We start from the raw sequence: 20,849 nt of genomic DNA, 5'->3' as shown, positions 1-20,849 counted from the left end.
GTTTAGTTCTGATTGGGTAAAATAGATGTTGGTGGTGGAAAGGTAAAGAGTTTTAATTGGACAGAGGGTGTGACATAAGGACCTTTGGCTAAGGAGTAGGAAACTGTCAAGGAGCCGATTTCTGATGGTCGATGACGTGATTTATAAGTGTCGTCCGTCCGTCGCTTGTTGGGTCTGTCACAAGTGGGTCCCATCTGTCGCGTCTGGTTTCTAGTAAAATACCTAAATTTCGCTTTACCTTTGTACGCTTAATCCGCTAGAACGGCGTTGAGGCACATTGAACCTCCGGAATTGCAGTCGCGGTATAAAATATAAAATAGACCGTTAGGTCTGGCAAAAGTGTAAGCCTTAGAATAAAATTATGTTATAAACACGCTCTCCGGGACGGAACACAGGTCACTATCCGGCTCGAAGGACCAAAAAATGTCGCGTTGCGAGTGAATTTTGTGGAAATTCTGACGGGTTGTAAGGCCGCCTCGTAATTTCGTTATGTTGCCCGTTAAATTAATATTGGGCAACTATTTCAATTTGCACGAGCAAAAGAAAGATCTCGGCTGGAGTCGAACGATAGACTCTATACGACAATATGAATTGAACTCGGAGGTCACGATTGGTAGACTCGAACTGTTCTCTTCGACGTTTCGGTGAGAACTGTCCTGCTTGAAGATTCGTTTTGAACCGTGCTCCTCGATTTTCCTAAAATCGATCTTAGAAAAAATCAGGAGCTCACCAAATATTATTGGCTGATTGGTCCAAGGGCGTTCCCTTGGTCTGCAAATTGGTCACCTTGAAGGAAGGGAAGATTCTCCCAAACGAAAACGGTGGTGGAGGGAACCCTCTCTGCCAAGGTGAGGTACGCTTGGTCCACCCTTGCGCTGGTGACCCTACCAGCCGTTTATGGCCCCTTGCTAGTGTCTGAGGTTCCCAATGTGTGCAGACCACGTGGAGCCCTCAGACCTATTATCAGCCAAATCTTAAGAGCCGTCGCCTAATTTCGTTAAATTAGGGTTTTCAAGGAACAAGGAAGTGTTCCGTAACACGAGAAGTCATAATAAAAGTAAAAGTTTTCAAACATGCAGAAGGCATGCATAGAAAAATTTCGATATCGAATTGTTTTGACCCTAAAGACCTAGCTGTTCCGCGACGAAACTCACGAGAATGCTAATAACTCATCCGCTAAGAAATTCGGATATTCTTGATAAAACATAGTGGCTTCAATCCGACTGTAAAATTGCGAAAGCAGCGGCTTTGTGGGAAATTCTTATATTTATTCTTGTAACATTTGATTTGAATTAGGATGTTCTTCGAAATGTTTCGTGGGGTACTTTTTATTATAAGGAGAGGAATTTGTAGGTTAAATGGAACAGAACTTTGCCGAGATATTGTGTCAAAGACTCGTGGTAGGACTACGATGAGTTAGTGGTGGGATAATATTGTTTTAGGGAGTGGTCTGCGAACTTGTGAGCTCGTATATGTTTTAGGATGACATCGACTTGTTGAATGCGATGGTAGGTCTCGAGATGACGTTTGAGCTGTTCACAGATCAAATCCAATTAAAAATATTTCTCAATTTTAAGCCCGAAGTACGTGATCGATATTTAGCCTTTTATATTTAAAATTAATTTATATTCTTTGTTCTATGGGGTTAATTGATTGGGTAAGTGCGTCTATATGCTTGCTTGCCACTATTATATACATTATTTTTTCATGAAACCAAAGATTATTTTAATAATAAGAAGATGAATGGATGTTTAATAATTTTGAAGTAGAATGTACTCTATGGTGATGTTAAATGGATGATGACACTACTGCTAGAAGTAAATGTATATTTCACGACTAATTAATGTGTACCTATCTGCTCACGCTTGGATAGGTTCATCCTTGATGTAGTTGAGGAAGAAGGTTTTTGGTTCAAGAGCCTGAGACTGTACCCTCGATGAAGGTGCTTGCTTTCGATATAGTGAACGGGATTAATGGACGCTGAATATCAAGGGACTATCCTAAGCTAGGGTACTCAGAATATCGCTTTTGATAATCGGACACTTACCCTTTTGGTTGCTAGTTATTTTAATTTTAACTTCTTGATGAATAACCGAAAGATACCTTTAGCCTGCGTTAGAAAATCTTGTAATCCACAGTAAAGATGAAAACTAAGAGAACTATGACTTCTTCATGAAAGATTATTTTGAAGTCAACCTTACACCTGGCTTATTGTCATGTAATATGTGATATTGTTTGCTTTTAGCCATTGCATGTGTAATCTCTTTAATTCAAATTATCTGTGTAACCTATCGTGTGGTATCATTCTTGATGAATGTATTAGAAGTTAGAGATTCCATGTTCTTGAATAGAAGCCTAGTTATACAGTGTTTTAGTAGTCGTAAATTATCATAAAAGTATGTCTATAAGAATATTATCTCAGGGCTTAAATTGAAGACGCCTTTAGATGGTCTAAGTGACCATTAAATATGAGAGCTATACAGAGATAATATGATATGCACCGCTATATACTATAGATATATAATGCTAATTAAAGTACTAGTATGAAAATAAATAAATTTCAGCAAAAATCAACATTAATTTTAGCAAAAGCAATTATATGTCATTGGTAACTAAATAATCATAACAACGAAATTAATCATTTTAACTTGGTAATTTTGCTGTTAATATGATCATGTATATTAGAAACATTGAAAGAAACTGGTATATTTCAGTTTTAACAACTTTATTTTTTTATATTATATCTATTGGTAGAAGTGATGTAATCGAAAAGAAAGTTTGTATTCAAAAAATTATATTGTTTTTTAGTTCAATAATTTTTACGAAATTAATAAACATTCTAAACTATTGAAACTTGCTTTCACTAGAAAAAAACAGAAACGGTTTTGTTATAAATAGCAGTGATTTATTCTGTAACTAATCAAATATTTGCATTCAATTTTAAATTTATTTCGAATTTTATTTAAATTTTATCCATTGGGATTAATTTAAAAAAAGAAAACAGTTGTGATTAGTTTTGTAAATCTAGTGTTAAGAGATGGAACTTATGAAATGTATGATTACCTAATTTCTATTTTAAAATTAAATACTGTTTTTCAACATTTAAAACTTATTTCAAATTTTTCTACAACAAAAATAATTATTTGCTATTAATATTATTATTTCTAGAAAGATTGGAAAATATTTATATCCGTGCAATTAGTAGATTCATAAATATAAATTCATTTATGTCGACGGAAAATACTGAGATCAGCAGAAATTGGAAATTTTTATTAATAGTATCTCATTAAAAACAAATTAAATTATTATTTAGCAATGGCCATGCATCCTATATGTAAATTTCGAATTACTTATTCAAAATGTTTATGTCATAGCAAGTGCTTGATTTAATCTCAAAAAATTAATTCCCTCGTAAATTCCATCCCGTAACCATATGCATACATTACAGTATAAAACACTGTAATGTATTACAGCTTAAAATTCGAAATTAAAAAGATAATTATTATAAGATAAAGTATTGTTTCCTGGAAATTTCTCAATTTTGGTATGTTAATAAAGATTTAGTGCTTAGTTTTTGCAATTTTTAATTTAGAACTAAAAACAAAATAACTCAAAATAAAATATTATTTAGGTCGAAAAAGTTGTTTGTAATATGTATCAAATAAATTTCAAGTGTAAATTAACGTGGATTAAGAACAGTTTGAGTCTGCATACAAGTCATCTGGTAATTAAACTGATCACCTGTATTTTTTAGAAATTTCTTAATTCCAATAGCCACTGAATATAAAATTGGTGTTTAATTCTTCAGATACCAAATACATATTAATAATTCTCAAATTATAAGTAAAAATAAATGAAGCAACTAAAATTAAAAATATACGTAATATTAAGGAATAATTATTTTACAGAGAGATATGATTACAGAGTCTTACAAGTTAGTTTCGTTCAGGGGAATAGGGGTGTTAGGTATGCTTGAGAAGTTTCTTGGTTCCCTGCGGGATATTCTCTAGATTAACTGATTTCAGTGGACTACATAATAAATTATACAAAAATAATAAATATATGTGGGTACAATATACTACCTGAAATTTATATAAAATAATTCCTTTTAAAATTACGTTCAAAATAAATGAGGAAAATTTTTTTATTTTGCAAAACAAATTATTTTGTAAGTTGACAAAATGATTACAAATCTGAGCAAATTTTTATAGATAACTAGACAGTAAAATTACCATTTGGTTTTAGTTATAAAATTTTGTAAATTTCAATGATTAAGAATATTTAATACTTATTATGAGTATTATGTGTCATCGATGCAAATGTTATATTATAATTTAATAAAATTTGTATAAAATAAAATGTGTTTATATTGTGACAGAAGACATCGATATATAAATTAATATTAGAATATATTGTTAAAAAATTGGATTAAAGCACTACGAAATAATTATTTTATTTATCGATTATCCTGTTAATCGAATAAAAATTGAAATGCATATATGTAAAATAAATATTTATATCATAAAACGAATACTCTAATATATAAACTAATACAAAATATATTTTAAGAAAAATAAAACAAAATACTCAGTCTAAATAATTTTATATATCCAATACTTTATTTTATTTATTAATTGTATTTAATCAATACAAAACCAATATAACAGTTTAATAAAATTAGTATAAAAATATGTGCGTTCACAGCGCAAAAAAGACCACAAAACGTGAAATAATATTAAAATATACATATGTTAGAAAAATTATATTAAAATAAAATAAAGTAACTGTCCTAAGTAATTTATATATCTAATTAAGTTATCTTAATTATTAGAAAATTAAATAATAAAAATTATCTTATCTATTTTATGCATTTTTCTTGTAAAAGTTTCTCACGTGTAAACATAGTGGCGAAAGATCTAATCTCAGAACGGAAAGAATTGCTGCTCCTAGATTCATCAATCTTCAAGGATAATGTTCATTTAAACACTGTCATACTAGTCTTCCTTAATGTTTCAGGTACCATTTAATTGTACCTACGCACTTTTATGAGAGAATAGCGTAACACATAAGAACAATATTCGAAAATCATTGCTTACTGAAATAAAAGTTGGTTTCAAAAAGTTTTTCAAGATTTTATAGTATGTAAAAATTGGCAAGAAACAGAAACGTGTGAAATAAATTATTTTAATAAGTTATAATAAATTTTCACATTTTTCTCATCATTAAAGTATAATATTCTTTTTCAAAAATATTACGTAAGCACTTGTTCTTAATCTTAAGTAAGATACTTTTTAATATACTTGTTTCAATATATGTATTTCTACCGTGTATTCATTTTGTTATTTATTATGGGAAATGATAGTACAATTTATATTACTCTTGATAATTAGAGACATTAATTAGAATCAAGTCTATAGTTATAATTGACTAATTAAAAAATTATTTCATTGACACTGTTTAAAAATTAAATAGATTTCAATAAGGTTATTAATTTTAGAAATATAAAATTTTATTGTTTGCATTCTTCGAGTATTTACTATCAATATAATATTATATAAATCGCGTAGCAGAATAGTGATTTAAAGAAATAATAATAAATTAACAAAAATTGAAAGTAATAAAATTTTCTACCATGTTTATCTATCACAGTAACAAGAAAACAGTTTCATTTTTTATTTAACCCAAAAAATCAAAAGTAGTTCTAATATTTAATTGATAATTTTATATTTATACAATATTTATAAATTTATCATCCAATATTTATGTTAATTAATTACAATATTAATGCAATTAATAATAATAATTACTGATATTAATATTAATAGTAGTAATACTGAAACGAACCTGTCAATTGCAAATGATGAGTTAATTCTGAACGTAATAATTAATTATGGTCGTAATAATTAATTTTCTCATCAATTCTTTGATATATATTAAGTACACGTTACTTTACATTTTCATTTGTTTAAATCAAAGTCGATCTAATTAAAATTGATTCTTTCTTAGAAACTTTTAAGTATATGACTACAGCAAATTTTGAGTAATATGTCGTACGCTTTGCGGTATAATAATATTATTAATATTAACCCTTTGCACTCGGTGATTTTCTCGTTACAGAAAAATAATAATTCGAAGATTTTCTGTCATAAAGTGGACGATATTTCTAAAAAAATAAGGAATCGTATGCAAATTAAGACGTAGAATTATTTTACTTCGATATTCCACGCAACATTGGGTAATTGTAAATTTGATATATTAATTAACATCCATCTTAAATGGCGACTGAGAAGCGCCTTTCGAGTGCAAAGGGTTAATATCGATAATCGTTAAGTGAATCAATACAAAAACTAGTTTAGCTTCTTTCCATTATTCTTACCTTCATCACCGTAACCAGTACGTATAGTTTCTCCATCTTCTCGTCTCCATGTGATATTTGGTGTTGGAAATCCTTTCGCAGCACAGCGTAGCGTAACGTTACTGCCTTCTCTGACTATCATATCCGTGCTCGTCATATAATCCAAAATATTTGGTGAAACTGAAAATAGAAATATTTCAAATTACATTAAGAAGGAAAAGTTCATTTAAAAAAATATATTAAGCCTATCAAACAAATATTGATGGATCTTTCAACGCTAAAATACATAATTACTATCACTGTATAAGGAGAGGAGAACAGAGGGCTGGGTTAAAATAAGTCTATCACTCGGTGGCCAATTGTACTTTATTCCGTTGGATACAATGTTCACACGCCACTCTCACTTTTAAAGGTGGGCTGTTGGGATTTATTAATACTTTGACTGCCACGTTGGTCATATATGACCGGCCATGGTTTCTCCTGTGACGCCACGGTGGTCACTGGTGATCGGAGCGCTTGAACTACTTACAATTATAAAAATTGAATGAAAATTGACAGTTATTCAATTGTCAACCGTTACCAAGGCACCACGGTGATCAACCGTGACCGACAATAAGATAAACGCTCCATTGGGTAACAATATTGTCTTATCTCATCAATTTATTATTATTTTGCCATTATATGCTTTGAATAATAGAAATACTCCCGTGACGTCCTGAGCGAAACATGTGATTTCGGCGGGGCAGTCAAAGGGTTAATAAAGTAGGGAAATAAAATACAAAGTAATCACGAATATTCACGGCACACACGTGATGGGCATACACCGGTCGCAATCGTTCTTACGATTCTTACGCCAACAGACGACGATCGTCTTCCTGCGCGCGTTCATTGTGCATACGCGCAGGGCCTTATTGTTATTTAGCACGGTCCCAGTATCGATCGCATATTGATCGCATATCTTACATGGGCCTGCTTTGTTAATCCGCCGCGCAGATCAAGCGGATCGCCGTTTCGTTTTGAGACTCCGGTTATCACTGCTACGTGCTCGTCACTCACGCCGCCTTATCGGTAACTGGAGCTCGCTTACTCTCACATACACTTACAACTGCTTATCCAGTTATAAAACAAATATTTATTATTCCACTTTCAAAGTTCCTTTGTTATAAATACTAATTTAAGAACAGATAAATAATGATGTATTTTCTTTTCATTGACATTTGCAACCAACTTACGACATTTACCAAGCATAAGCTTACTTAGGATAAAGCTAAGGATTATGAGAGGAATCTTTATTTGGATGGCGTCACCCTGCATCGAGATCTATTCTTACTTACTAAGATGTTTATGTTGTTTACAAGTTTCAACGAATGAACAACAGAATTAACGCAAATAACAAATTGAATTTTCAAATTTTGAAAATTGTTCGAATAATTTTTAGATGTAACGTTATTTAGAGTGACATAGAGGTAGCCTAAGCAATTTCAAGCTGTACACAATTTTACCTGAGAATGAACAAGGTGCAAAAGTATGTGAGAGGAGTCTTTATTTGGATGGCGTCACCCTACATCGATATATATATGTTTGCTTCGAGGGACCATCAAGATTATCAATTCTCGAAGCAGGACCAAGTGACGCAATGAGTCGTCATAGGGCTTATAAAAACCTGGCCGAACGGTTCAAGGGAAGACACTCCTTCAACAGTCAACGATTTGCATCACGCATCGTACAAGACTCAAGCCTTCGCATACTTGTATCGCCAGAGAATAAAATATAAATCAAAGTATAAAGTTAAATCTTTATAAACCCGATCCTTTTTACCACAAGTATTTCTTTTTTAAAATATAAGAATGTTTTTAAAGCATACGCATTGAAATTTCTGGTTGAGAAACAATGGTAGATAATCGAGGGCAATTTATAGCGGATTAAGAAATAAATTGGACTTGAGAAGATTAGTATGATTTATCATCACAGGATCCGATATTATTTTCCGATCAACACATTATGAAAAGTCAATTGAGTTCAATATCGATTGTCAATATGTTCTTTGCTTTCCCTTTAAATATTTACCTTCGATTATTAGCATAGTGCTGTCATACATACAATTTATTTTTTCTAATATAATTTTAAATCAATAAATTACAATTTAACTCTTTAACTGCCATGCCGAAATCACATGTTTTGCTTAGAACACCACGGGAGTGCACCGCTAGATGCAAGATTTATTCTAATATTTTTTTAATCGATCTTATAATAAAAATTTGTAATTTTGCAATGAAGTACTTTTTATTTCAAAGTATCTTCTAATTGACGGTTATATTCAAAATGCGCTAATTGTCAATTTTCATTCAATTTTGATAATTATAGTTTTACAAATAATTCAAACGTTCTGATCACCAATGACCACCATGGCGTCACAGGAAAATCCATGGCCAGTCATATATAACCAACGTGGCAATCAAAGTGTTAACTAATACACCTCAATTTAGATCATAATTTATACGACTGTTAATGACTGCTATTTTAGTAGTAAATGATTTGTGTAATATCATAATTTGGTGAAGGGTATTGAATCTCTTAAGGACTTTAGTACTTATGAAAATTTATTACTATATTTAAATTTCTCGCTAAATTTTTATTGAATTAAATTTTTATTGAATAATGGCGAAATTAATTCCAAAGGGCTTTAATTTTGTTCCATTAAAATTATATTTAATTACGATGACATTTATGACATTTATGTTGTATATTTAGTGGAAATATGATATATTTATCACCATTCGTTCTTCCGAAATAAATTCCATTGTCTTGAAAATTGTTTCATTAATATATTTTCGAGGATAATTAGAACAGGCGATAATAGACGATTCCTATACTTATTGAACTTTTAAATTTGTTTTTTTTTAGAAATATATTCACAATGGTCCGGATATTAAATGAAAATTATTTTAAATTTCTAATGGACCTATTAGCAAAGGTAAGTAATTAACGATACAGTACCTGGCCAGAATCTGCTTCCTAAGACTTCTCCCTTAAAACTTATTACGCATTACAGTACACGTGCTATTAAGCAAAGAGTAAAGTTGAGTAACGAAGTTGCTAGGATTATCGCCGAACGCTGAACAGAAATTCAATCGAGGCTAAGAAGATACTCTGGCTTCCTTGAATTCTCAACCAGCACGATTAAAATCACGTTTATTATTTTATTAATTATTTCGTGAGTTAATTTGCTATAAACATATATTATTCACTGGTAATTTGATATATAACTATAATAATTCCCCTTTTGTTTTCTTTTTCAAAGCGGAATATTTTTGCAACTCCTTTCTTCCAAATATTTTTGTCATTCTTCTTTCCTACGATTCTTTTTTTATTTGATATCATGGTATAATACAATATTGTGTCAGAAACGTTCAACATTTGACAATGAAATTTCAAAATACAACAAAATTTTTTAACATCTTTTCACCAATTTTTTCCAACCACTTTGTTTACGTTCAATATTGTTTCGAATACAGTATAACTTTGTACCAGGTAAATTCAACATTTAACAAGTAAAAATAGCAATCCGTCAAGATAAAATGTAATTATTATAATTTTCCGTTATTTTTATGTTTTTTTTCCAAATTAGAGTATTTTTTAGACATCTTCTTTGAAATTCTTTTATTATTATTTTTTCTTCATTCAATATCTCGATGAATGTTTCTATACGAGATAAACTTAACGATAAACTTAATATTAAACAATGAAATCTTTCATACTGCCAAAACAAAATATAATTATTGTAGTTTTTTGTTAATTTTTTCTTCTTAATTAGAATATTTTCTTAACATTCTTTTCTCTAATTTTTTCCTTGTCATTTATTTTTTATTCAACATTGTACAGAATACAATATAATTTTTAATTATGTAAATTTATTATTGAGCAAAGGAATTTCGAAAGTGACAACAAAACGAGTTCAACAGTAAGATCGTTTCTGTGTAAAACTTATAATTAAAAAACGGGGGATAATTACATTCGGAAAAATTGCATTCAAGAATTTAATAAATATTAATAAACAAATTGGTACTTTTTATTTCGCTATAACTTACGGACAAAATTTTTTAACTAATTTTATCAGAAAAGCAATTATATTTACTCTACTGTATGAAAAATACAATTACCCATTCAAAGTCACTAAAAAATACACCCTACCATAACGTTTAACTGCTACACCATTCTGCCTTGTGCTTTTCGTCTTCTTGCTTATTCTACATTTTTGCTTGTTTTAAAAACAGTACACGGAAATATACATATTGTCTACTTAAAATGTATCAAGTTGAACGCGCAGTGTTGAATGGAAAACATACTGACGTTAGTCACAGAGGAAACAATGATGTTTATGAATGACAAACATAATACAAATGTAAATGTTGTATAAAATATAAATTGCATGCGAATATCACATAAAATGGAATATAAACATGAAGATTATATGAAGTATTATGCAAATAGGCATATTGCATGAAAAATAACATAACTACGAATATCACACAAAATTTATTACAAACGTACATATTATACATAATATAATAATTTAAATTAGAATACTATATAAAAAAAATATACATACGAAAAATATTATAAATATACATATTACGTAAAATATAATATAAATAAGGATATTATATAAAATATAACATAAATATGAATATCACATAGAATATAGTGGAAATGTAAATATGATAAATCGAATGTAACTTGCAATATAAGATTATATAAGCAATATAAGTACAATTTGTGATATGAACACAAAAGGAAGTTGTTGACGAATCATTTACTCAGATATTCAACAACCAATGTTAGCAAAATTTGTTACAATTATTATTTATTAGAATTAAAGTTACTCTTTACACATATATCGCAAAAATTTTCTTTAAAAAGAAAGGGTGTTTCCAATGTGGAATGTTACTGAATATTCTCAATAAAATATTATACATATTCATCATACAGATATTATCAAACACGATATTAACTGTTGTATCAATAAAAGTAATAATCGATATTCCATTGAATGATAAAAATACCTTTCATCGTACTAATAACATCGACATTCATTATAACAACACGAAATAAAGAAATAAAATAAAAAATAAATTTATTGTTGCATGGTGCAAAAATATATACACTTTTATTGATACAACTTTTATTTACACGTTCGTGTTATTACTGAATTTAATGATTAATAAATTATATGATATATAAATATATTAGGATATTTAATTAGGCTAAATATTGTTTATTTATATTTGTCCCTCATAGAGTGTATCTAATTTTCTAGTCATGCATTTGATTCTATATTCGTATGACATGGTCGTGTCAGTTTTGCTCATTGAATTTTAGTAACGTTGATAATATTCGTACAGAAGTATTGCTTACGAAAACTTACTGGAAAATATAATTTAGCTACCAGCCTTAAGATTTCACTTAAAGCAAAAGAATCAAAAAAGCTTCCTATGCTAGTAATAACCCTTTGCAATCGAGAGGCGACGCTCAGTCGCCATTTAATCAGATTTTGAAGATCGTTATTAATTAATATCTCGAAATTAAAATTGCTCAACAACGCGTGGAATATCGAGGTAAAATAATTCTACATTTTATTGTTAATTTACACTTCTCATTTACCGTTTTGAAAATATCGTCGATTTTATGGAAGGAAGTCTTCAAATTGCTATTTCTCTGTAACGAAAAGATCGCCGAGTGCAAAGAGATAATAATTGGTAATCAACTTAAAGCTGCTGATCTCTACTTAATTTTGGTTTGTCATTGTTGGTTGCACTATGGAGGAGATAAATATAATAAAGATGAGTTAGAGGGGCAAAAATCTATTTAAAGCTGAAGATGAGCTGTAAAAAGACTATGAACATAAATTAATTAGATTATAAATTTGCGAGATAAACTGAAAAAAAGAATGGAAAAAAAGAAGAAAAGAATAAACATAAAATGTAAATCAGATGTGTTCTGTTCACTTAATAATTATTTCTGTACGATTCCTTTACTCGTTGACATTTCTTTCTCGATGTCATATTTTACAATAAATTTTCATTTAAGAACGACTGAAACGAAAAACAAAGAAAAATGAAGAAAACACTGGTAAATGAAAATTCGTCATTTCTAGCTAAATGCAGTAAGTTATAATAGAGATTGAGAAAAAATTTAACCTAAATTTTGGAATTTTTAATCAAAGTAATATTAAAAATATTAAAAAATATTAAACCACGCAGCATTTTAAATAATGTTTAGTAATATTCTTCAAACTGTCTTAGACAATACGTATACTACGCAAAAAGAATGCACTAAAAATGTTTAAGGAAACTGAACACAGTTCTTTAGTTCAAGTTCAGACCATATCTCCGTCCACGCTAATCCGCGGATTTATGCTGAAGTAATTGCTACCGGAGAAGGGTAGCAAAGCGCTAGAAATGTATTTGGCCTGCAGAGACCTGATTGCTACTGTGACAAGAATACGAGTATCTACTGCTCATCTTATCATCTAAGAATAAAATAAACTAAATAATTCATACAAAAGTAAGCACATATACGTAAATTTTATTAACAAGGAGAGTGCAAGTCTTTCGGGTCACTGATTTAGCTGAAACTTTGCAGCTTTGTAGATAGCGTCATGCAGTTTAAGAAAATAAATCATTATAGCCGCAACTACTCAATAGTTTTTGAGATATTTGCGATTAAAGTTTTACTACTTCCGTAACTACAGATTTATTTCCAGTAGTTTTCAAGTGACGTGGTGACTTAACGGCGACAGTCAAGAATTCCTATGCTGGAAGAACGGGGTTCGATTTCCGTCCATAGTAAATAGTTTCTTCAATCCATTTTTTATTTTGTATTAATTTTTCGCCTATGAAAACATTGTAAATAAAGAATTGCAAATAAAATTTCTTAATAAAAAAATTTATTTTCTGGGCTTTCTTATGCTAGTATATATTTATTACAAAATAATAAAAATATTATGTAAGAAAAACAGTTTTCTATAGCAATCTTATTTACTATTAATTAATTATTAAATTCAACATTCTATAAGAATGTTGCTTATAATTCCAACTATACTGTGTACCTATAAATATTCGTCAATTAATTACAGAAACTTGGAAATTTATTAATTTTCCACTGCCGAATAAATTCATTAGGATAATAACCGATTCAAATTTAAGCGCCTTCGATCAGCGCCATCTATGATTTGGGCTCAAAAATCAAGAAAGTGATAGGAATATAGAATAGGCGAGGAGGTCGTCTACACCAGGTCACGTGACAGCTAAGGACAGAGAGGGGATAGAAGAGGATAGAAGGGCTCCGACAGTGAAAAGTTAATAAATTATTCAATTTCTGTAATTAATTTGTGAACTTCTATAGCTTTATTGCAAAGCTGGAACTTTAGGCTACATTCTTATATAATTTCCGTAAAGAATTTAACTCTAAATTGTTAGTTATTAATTTTTGTTTGATGGCGTCTATGATTTCGCAACGGCGACCATTACGATCTTTCGTGAAAAAATTTAATACTAAACGAAACTAGAACCAAAATGTGAATAAAAGTGATATGAGAAGATTCGCAAGAACATTGTTTTTCTAATGAGTGCATAAAGTTTCACAAATTAATTGCGTAAAGGATAGTAATTAACGAAAAACCAATGACGCCTTCGACAACAATTCAAACATTCGGTACAATAATAATTAATAATTAATTTTTTTTAAAGAAATTGGAAGAATCAATGGATGGAGGGATCAAGATGGATATCATATTTCAAAATTTACAGTGGTCTTCACGCTATGGTCTTAAGGTTTGTATTGACATATAATCAAAGAACTAAGAAATGTAGGAAACTGCGAACAAGATTGGCTAACAATGTGTAATTACAAAATATGATAGTTTCAACCATAGGGAAAGTATTATTACTTGATACACCAACCTGTACGTCAAGTCATGAGATATGGATAAAATTAAGCAATATCTACGAGGAGAATACAGAATAGAAATGATATTCTGTTCCAGAGGAACTTTTCATGCATAAATCTAAATTTGAACATGATATAATAATTCACATTACGTGGCTGACAGGTAAGTCTTTAAATTTCATGCATTAGGAATTAAGATAGAAAAAACAATGCTTATAACTAAAATCTTAACTACATTGCCACATAGGTATTGTGTATTTGCAAGTATCTGGATGATAATGCAGAAATAAGAAAAGAGAATAGTCGATTTCACATCTCAACAGATTACCAAGGAAGCAAGGGGAAAAGCTGATCAAACTAAATCTGCCTTCAAAGCTTAGGAGATAAGGCGTTTCAAGTGCAACTCAAATAGTCATCTTGCACATGCATGTTGGAGAAAAAATAAAGGTAACCAAGAAATTAAAGGTGTCAGTTGTGGAAGATTAGGATAAAAATTAGAAAAATTTCTAGGATTAGCAAGAAAAGACGAGACTCAAGAAGTGTACTCCCTGTGTGTTTCATGTAAGAAATCTAATTAATTGGAAAAAATCATTTGTACTGTTATTTTAAAAACATAAAGGAAAGAAAAGGAGATCAAAATAAAAAAAACAACACGTGCTTCTTGACTGAGAATGATGGAACAAAATAATGGATTTTGGACTCCAGAACAACGAGCCACATGGTTAATAAACTAGAATATTTTCAAAAAATAGGAAGAAGTAAGTGTAGAATTTGGATTAGTGCAAAGAAGTATTTCCATGGAAGTTAAAGCGAAAGTTAGAATAAATCCAGATTCTTGAATATTGTTTGTGTTCTACACTTGATACAGAATTTATTGTCAGTAAATCTGATAACTGGAGAAGGTAGTGAAGTAATGTTCAAAGTATATGAAGTAATAATTCATACAGACGAAGAAGAAATATTCATAAGGAATATGTGTAATGCAATGGACTTTATACTAGTAGAGAGGAAGAAGAAGCTGGTAGAGTTTCATAGAAAATTGGGAAATCTATGTATAGGGAATATGAAAGAGTTGTCCATGAAAGTATTGAAAATAAAATTAACGATAAGAGTACTAAAGACAGGAATTGCAGAATGCAGGATATTTTTGTGAAGCAAAGCAATCGAAGACTCCATTTGGAGAGACAAGAACAAGGTTGAGAAGCCAGTTGGAGACAAAACATTCTGATTTCTGTAAGTTTATAGAGCCAGAGACATGGAATAGAAATAAGTATGTGACGATAGTCTTAGATTTTATTAATTTTATGAGGATTTATGTTATGGAATCAAATATTAAAGCATTACAGAGATTGTTTAATTGCATTGTAGCAGCAGAAGCAAAGTTGAATAACATACAGATTTAAATGCGATAAAAGAAACAGAAGGGTTTATCATTCGAGAATCCAAGAATTGGTGCAGATAGAAAGTAATTATACTAAATTTTACGACACTGTACACACCTCAAATAATTGGAAATGCTTAATCAAACATTAATCGATAAGATACGAGCACTACTGTACGACTGAAATGGAAAGGATATTGTGGGTAGAAGCTGGGTATTTAGCACCTTATTTTATTTTGCAATAATAATTCTGCAAAAGCAATGAGTACAACTGCATATGAAAAGTGGGTAAGAGAAAGATCTCTTATAAATTACGTATTTTTTAAGAAAGTAATCTTTTTCAAAATCTGAGAGTAATAGACCAATTTTGTTTGCAGATTTGTTTCATGGAAGGTAAACTCTGCAAGAATTATACAATTAATATTACAGATTAAGTTTTGTTTTATACAGTATAGTTAAATAAATGATACAGCATACTTGTACCAAGAGTTCGATTCATTTTAATATTGGAATTGCCAAAGTGGTCTCATGCATAAAATATTGCAAATTTATAGTTGTTCTATTAAAAGTTACTATTGATTTCATTCTGATAGGAAAGTAAATATATATATTTATTCCTTTTATGCATTTGACCCTTTTGGTAATTCTGGATAAATTAATTCCTTTTTTAATTAATTATTTTGTAATAATTATTTCACCGAGGTTGTGATGCAATTATAAAAATTCATGAATTAATTACGGAATCGCAGGATTTGTTAATTTTCCAGTGTCGAATTAATTTATTAGGATAACCGATTCAAATTCAAGCGCCTTCGATCAGCGCCATCTATGAGATTGGACTGGAACCTTGAACCGTTGTCGTTTGAATTTTCATTCGGTACTAGAAAATTAACGAATTGCTCAATTTCTATGATTAATTTATGAACTTTTGTAATTGCATCGTAAAGGTAGATCCTTCAAGAACTTTCACATATATTTTTCGATATAAATTTGTTCCTAATTAATTAATTATTAATGATTACTCTACGGAGTGTTTGAATTGTTGTCGAAGACGCCATTGGTTTTTCATTAATTACTATCCTTTACGCAATTAATTTATGAAACTTTATGCACTCATTACAATAACAATGTTCTTGCGAATCTTCTCATATAACTTTTGATCACATTTTGATTTCAGTTTTGTTTAGTAATAAATATTTTCACGGAAGGTCGCGATGGTCGTCGTTACGAAATCATAGACGCCATCAAACAATAATTAATAACTTACAATTTAGTGTTAAATTCTTTACAAAGGTTATATAGGAATGTTGCCCGAAGTTCCAGCTTTGCAATGAAATTATAAAAGTTCATAAATTAATTACGAAAATTGAGTAATTTATTAACTCTTCTCTATCGGAGCCCTTCTATCCTTTTCTATCCCCACTCTGTCCTTGTCTGTCACGTTACCAGGTATAGACGACCTCCTTGCCTATTCTATATTCCTATCACTTTCTTGATTTTTGAGCCCAAATCATAGATGGCGCTGATCGCAGGCGGTAAAATTTCTACTTATTCGGTAGTAGAAAATTAATAAATTTCCAGGTTTCTGTAATTAATTCACGAATATTTATAGCTACACAGCAAAGTTGGAATTATAAGCAACATTCTTATACAATGTTTAATTTAATAATTAGTTAGTAGTAAATAGGATTGCTATAGAAAACTGTTTTTCTTACATAATATTCTTATTAATTTGTAATAAATATATACGAGCATAAGAAAGTGTGGAAAATAAATTTTTTTATTAAGAAATTTTATTTATAATTGTGTATTTGCTATGATTTGGTAGGCGAAAAATGAATACAAAATAAAAAATATATTGGAAAAGCTAATCATTCAGTTTAAATTTAAAACAAAAATTAAATAATTCAAATGACAATGACTAGGATGAAAATTAACATGTAAATGACTATACAAGAAAAATTACAATTAAATAATTGAAACTATAATAATTAATATTAAAATAAAAATTAAATAACCTATATTAAAAGTATATACAGAAATTTTGTTAAGACGTTAATTCCTAAAGGAAAATATCTCCCTTACAAAATAAAACCGGTATTCCGAATTCGAATTTTGAGAATTTAAAAATTAAATTCTACTTTATAGTTTGATTCAACTATAAATAATCGAGGTTTTGCTAAGTATTGTTCAGTCCATTTAAATAATCTTTCCTTTCTTCTTTAAAACGCGATAAAGCATGTCGAAGATCGAATGAAAATAAAAACGACTTACCAAATAAAAGAAATATTAAGGAGGTTTCCGAAGAAAAGCGGTAAAAAGTTTCATCAAGCTTCGTTGAAAAGTTCGAGCAGTTTATGTCGAGGAAGTTTACAGGTATTTTAGAGATAAAGGAGACGCTACGAAAGATTATAGTCTATAATTTTTAATAATGATATTCTGTTTAAAGTTTCGAAGATAATAATTTCTGATGTATTTTTTTTTAATCTATATTTATGTTTCTATGTTTCAATGTTTGTATAAATTATGACTTTGTTCATGTTTTATACTAATATGGTAACGTTTATGTTCTCATGTTTATGCATTTATATTTTTGTGTGATAAATTAAGAGTTTATATTATTGCATCGATGAACGAAAATGATATTTTTATAATTATTAAATTATCAAATTTTTTTATTGTTTATGTCTTAATATAGCAAATATAGATAATACTATCTAAAATGGTGCGATGAAAATAAATAGATTCACTTACTGATAAAAGTTGAGAAACAACGTAACCATTTGCGAATTTTTGTATACATTCCACCTTTTGAAATACATAGGTTTAAACTAAAAATAAAATAAAATTAATAACAAATTTTTTTCGAATATCTTGTATAGAATCTATTTTTAATTATAGTCTATACATCTCAAATGGTGAAGAACATACAAAAATTCTCAAATTATTACCTTGCTTTATAATTTTTGTCAGTAAGTAGTTTTTATCACATAGGTACATGTACTTGCATTATTATCTCAAGTCACAAACCTATCTTTACGAAATAAAAGAGACAAATTTGTGAAAATATAATGAACGACGAAAAGCTTCAATTTCTAACATTAATTTACTGTCACGAAATGGAAATTATTTTAATACAAATATGAGGAGTTAACAAAGACAAAATAGATTAATTCGACGAACAAAAATGATCGAGAATGGAATTATAATAGCTTGCACAAATGTAAATGCGTAATTTTCCGCGATATTATAGCGAAGCTAATAGAAGAGGATAAATCCTTATTGGAGTGTAGAAAGCCTTTAAATGCTGGAATTACACGCGATAAAAGGTATTATTTAGTAAATTAGATTGTATATGTTATATTTTGAATTAGGATGACTAACAGCTGAACTTAAATACCCAATTCATTTTAAATTAAACAAATGATTATTTAATGACATCTTTAATTCTGTTACGAGTACTTCATTACGAATATTATCTATAGGTAAACTATTTCTAATAAATATATTAATTAATAAAATTAATAAATGTAATAATTACTTGTTTTCTAAATACTAAAAAATAAAATAATTATACAAATTTTTAGTGCGACATAAAATCTAATAATATATTAAATAGGCAGCTATAATAAATTATTTTGGTTTTGAACACACACATAATACAATAATTTCTTTTCAATGCTCGTGTACATTCTCTAAATATTTCAAAATGAAATAATTTTGAAGATTGTTATTTGTAATCTCTCTAATGTATAATATAGCCAAATAAGTAATATCAGATTAGAAAATACATAAAAGGTCTACATAGCTTTCCAATATTTGTTTGTATTTTCTACATACTTTGAAGTGGAATCATTTTAAAGAGTATTCTGCATGTACGGAACTTTGCATTTAATAACAAAAGATATAAAAAATTAAATGATATTCAACTTGAAAATACACAAAATACATGAATAGCTTTACAAAATTAAATAGTTCTAGATTTTAACTTCACTTAATAATATGTGGTATAAAAATACATACTTTTTAATACTTGTTCATAGACTTTAGATACAAGTATACCTTGTATCGCATTACAAAATTATTGTATAGATTTTCAGTGTTTCAGTGTTTTTTAAATATTATGAAATGAAATGACTTTAAAGAATTTTCACTCTATTTAATAACATAAGACGTGAAAGGATACATAATATTAAATTTGAAAACACAAAATAAGAAGCTTTTAATATTTTAAATTAAAATAATTTTATAGATTTTTGTTTTTACATAAAGCCTTTCATCTAATAAATTACAATGCATACATAATGCAACGTTAAACATGAAGCAAAATATATAAAATACAACGAACAACCAACCTACAACTTCCAAGTAACCGATTTGACTCTTCATCGGATCGGTGTTGATCTGGCACATGTAAGCACCTCGATCGGATTCCTCAACATTGCGTATGTTTAAATGCCATGTTTTCGGCTCTGTATGCGATACTCCAATTCTATGATTTTTCGTGATCACGTGTTTCGCTATCGTTAAAATAGTCTGCGTGTCCACTCGCAACCATGCAACCTGAAAAAGAGAATAAAAAATGAAACCGTGTAATTTCTTTGAACAATCTCGATAGACGTCACCTTTATTGTCAATCATTTTAATTCATTTGCAATATCGATTTTACTTTAATTTCTATTAACTTGGATCAGGAATTTTATGTCGATACGATAATAACATTAAATTAATGTAATAATTAAAATTAACAATTTATACAAATATTGTCTACGAATATTGATAAGATTTAATACCGATAATCTTAAATTGTTAATCAATTAATACATTGATAATATTGATAATATTGTATTGTTAAAGGTGGATTCATTTTTCTACTTTTATTGTACGAGAATAGGTTAATGATAATATCAAGATGATTAGTATGAATAAACATTGCTATAAATAGTAATTTTCACAGGAATATTTCTTGTCCGGACATTGTAAGAAGAAATCAATAAAACTAATTTATATATTAATAGAAAATGAAAAGAAGACATATTCAACTATTCAAGGTTTCCATGAATTGAGTCGTTCACTGCACAAATCTATTAATTTCACTTTTTGAAAAATCTTAAATTTAAGTGTCAAAGCACTTGGTATAGTTATGACTTTTTATATTTATTCTAA

General features: G+C 29.0%; 1 protein-coding gene across 1 annotated transcript in view; it reads right to left on the bottom strand.

Moving 5' to 3' along the window:
• LOC108549903 (neurotrimin) overlaps window positions 1-20,324 on the bottom strand; it is a 101,941-nt gene extending 81,617 nt beyond the window's left edge. Inside the window, exons 1-3 of the mRNA XM_017903473.1 lie at window positions 20,304-20,324; window positions 20,039-20,246; window positions 6,377-6,535 (exon numbers count right to left, since the gene is read on the bottom strand). Coding sequence (XP_017758962.1) covers window positions 6,377-6,535; window positions 20,039-20,246; window positions 20,304-20,324 — 388 coding nt within the window. The remainder of the gene's footprint in view (window positions 1-6,376; window positions 6,536-20,038; window positions 20,247-20,303) is intronic.
• Window positions 20,325-20,849: the final 525 nt, after the last annotated feature.

Source organism: Eufriesea mexicana, unplaced genomic scaffold (assembly GCF_001483705.2).
Source record: "Eufriesea mexicana isolate 0111107269 unplaced genomic scaffold, ASM148370v2 scaffold2338, whole genome shotgun sequence".
NCBI classification, from domain to species: domain Eukaryota; kingdom Metazoa; phylum Arthropoda; class Insecta; order Hymenoptera; family Apidae; genus Eufriesea; species Eufriesea mexicana.
The sequence above is the reverse complement of the archived record's forward strand: the minus strand, read 5'-3'. Positions and strand labels throughout refer to the sequence as shown.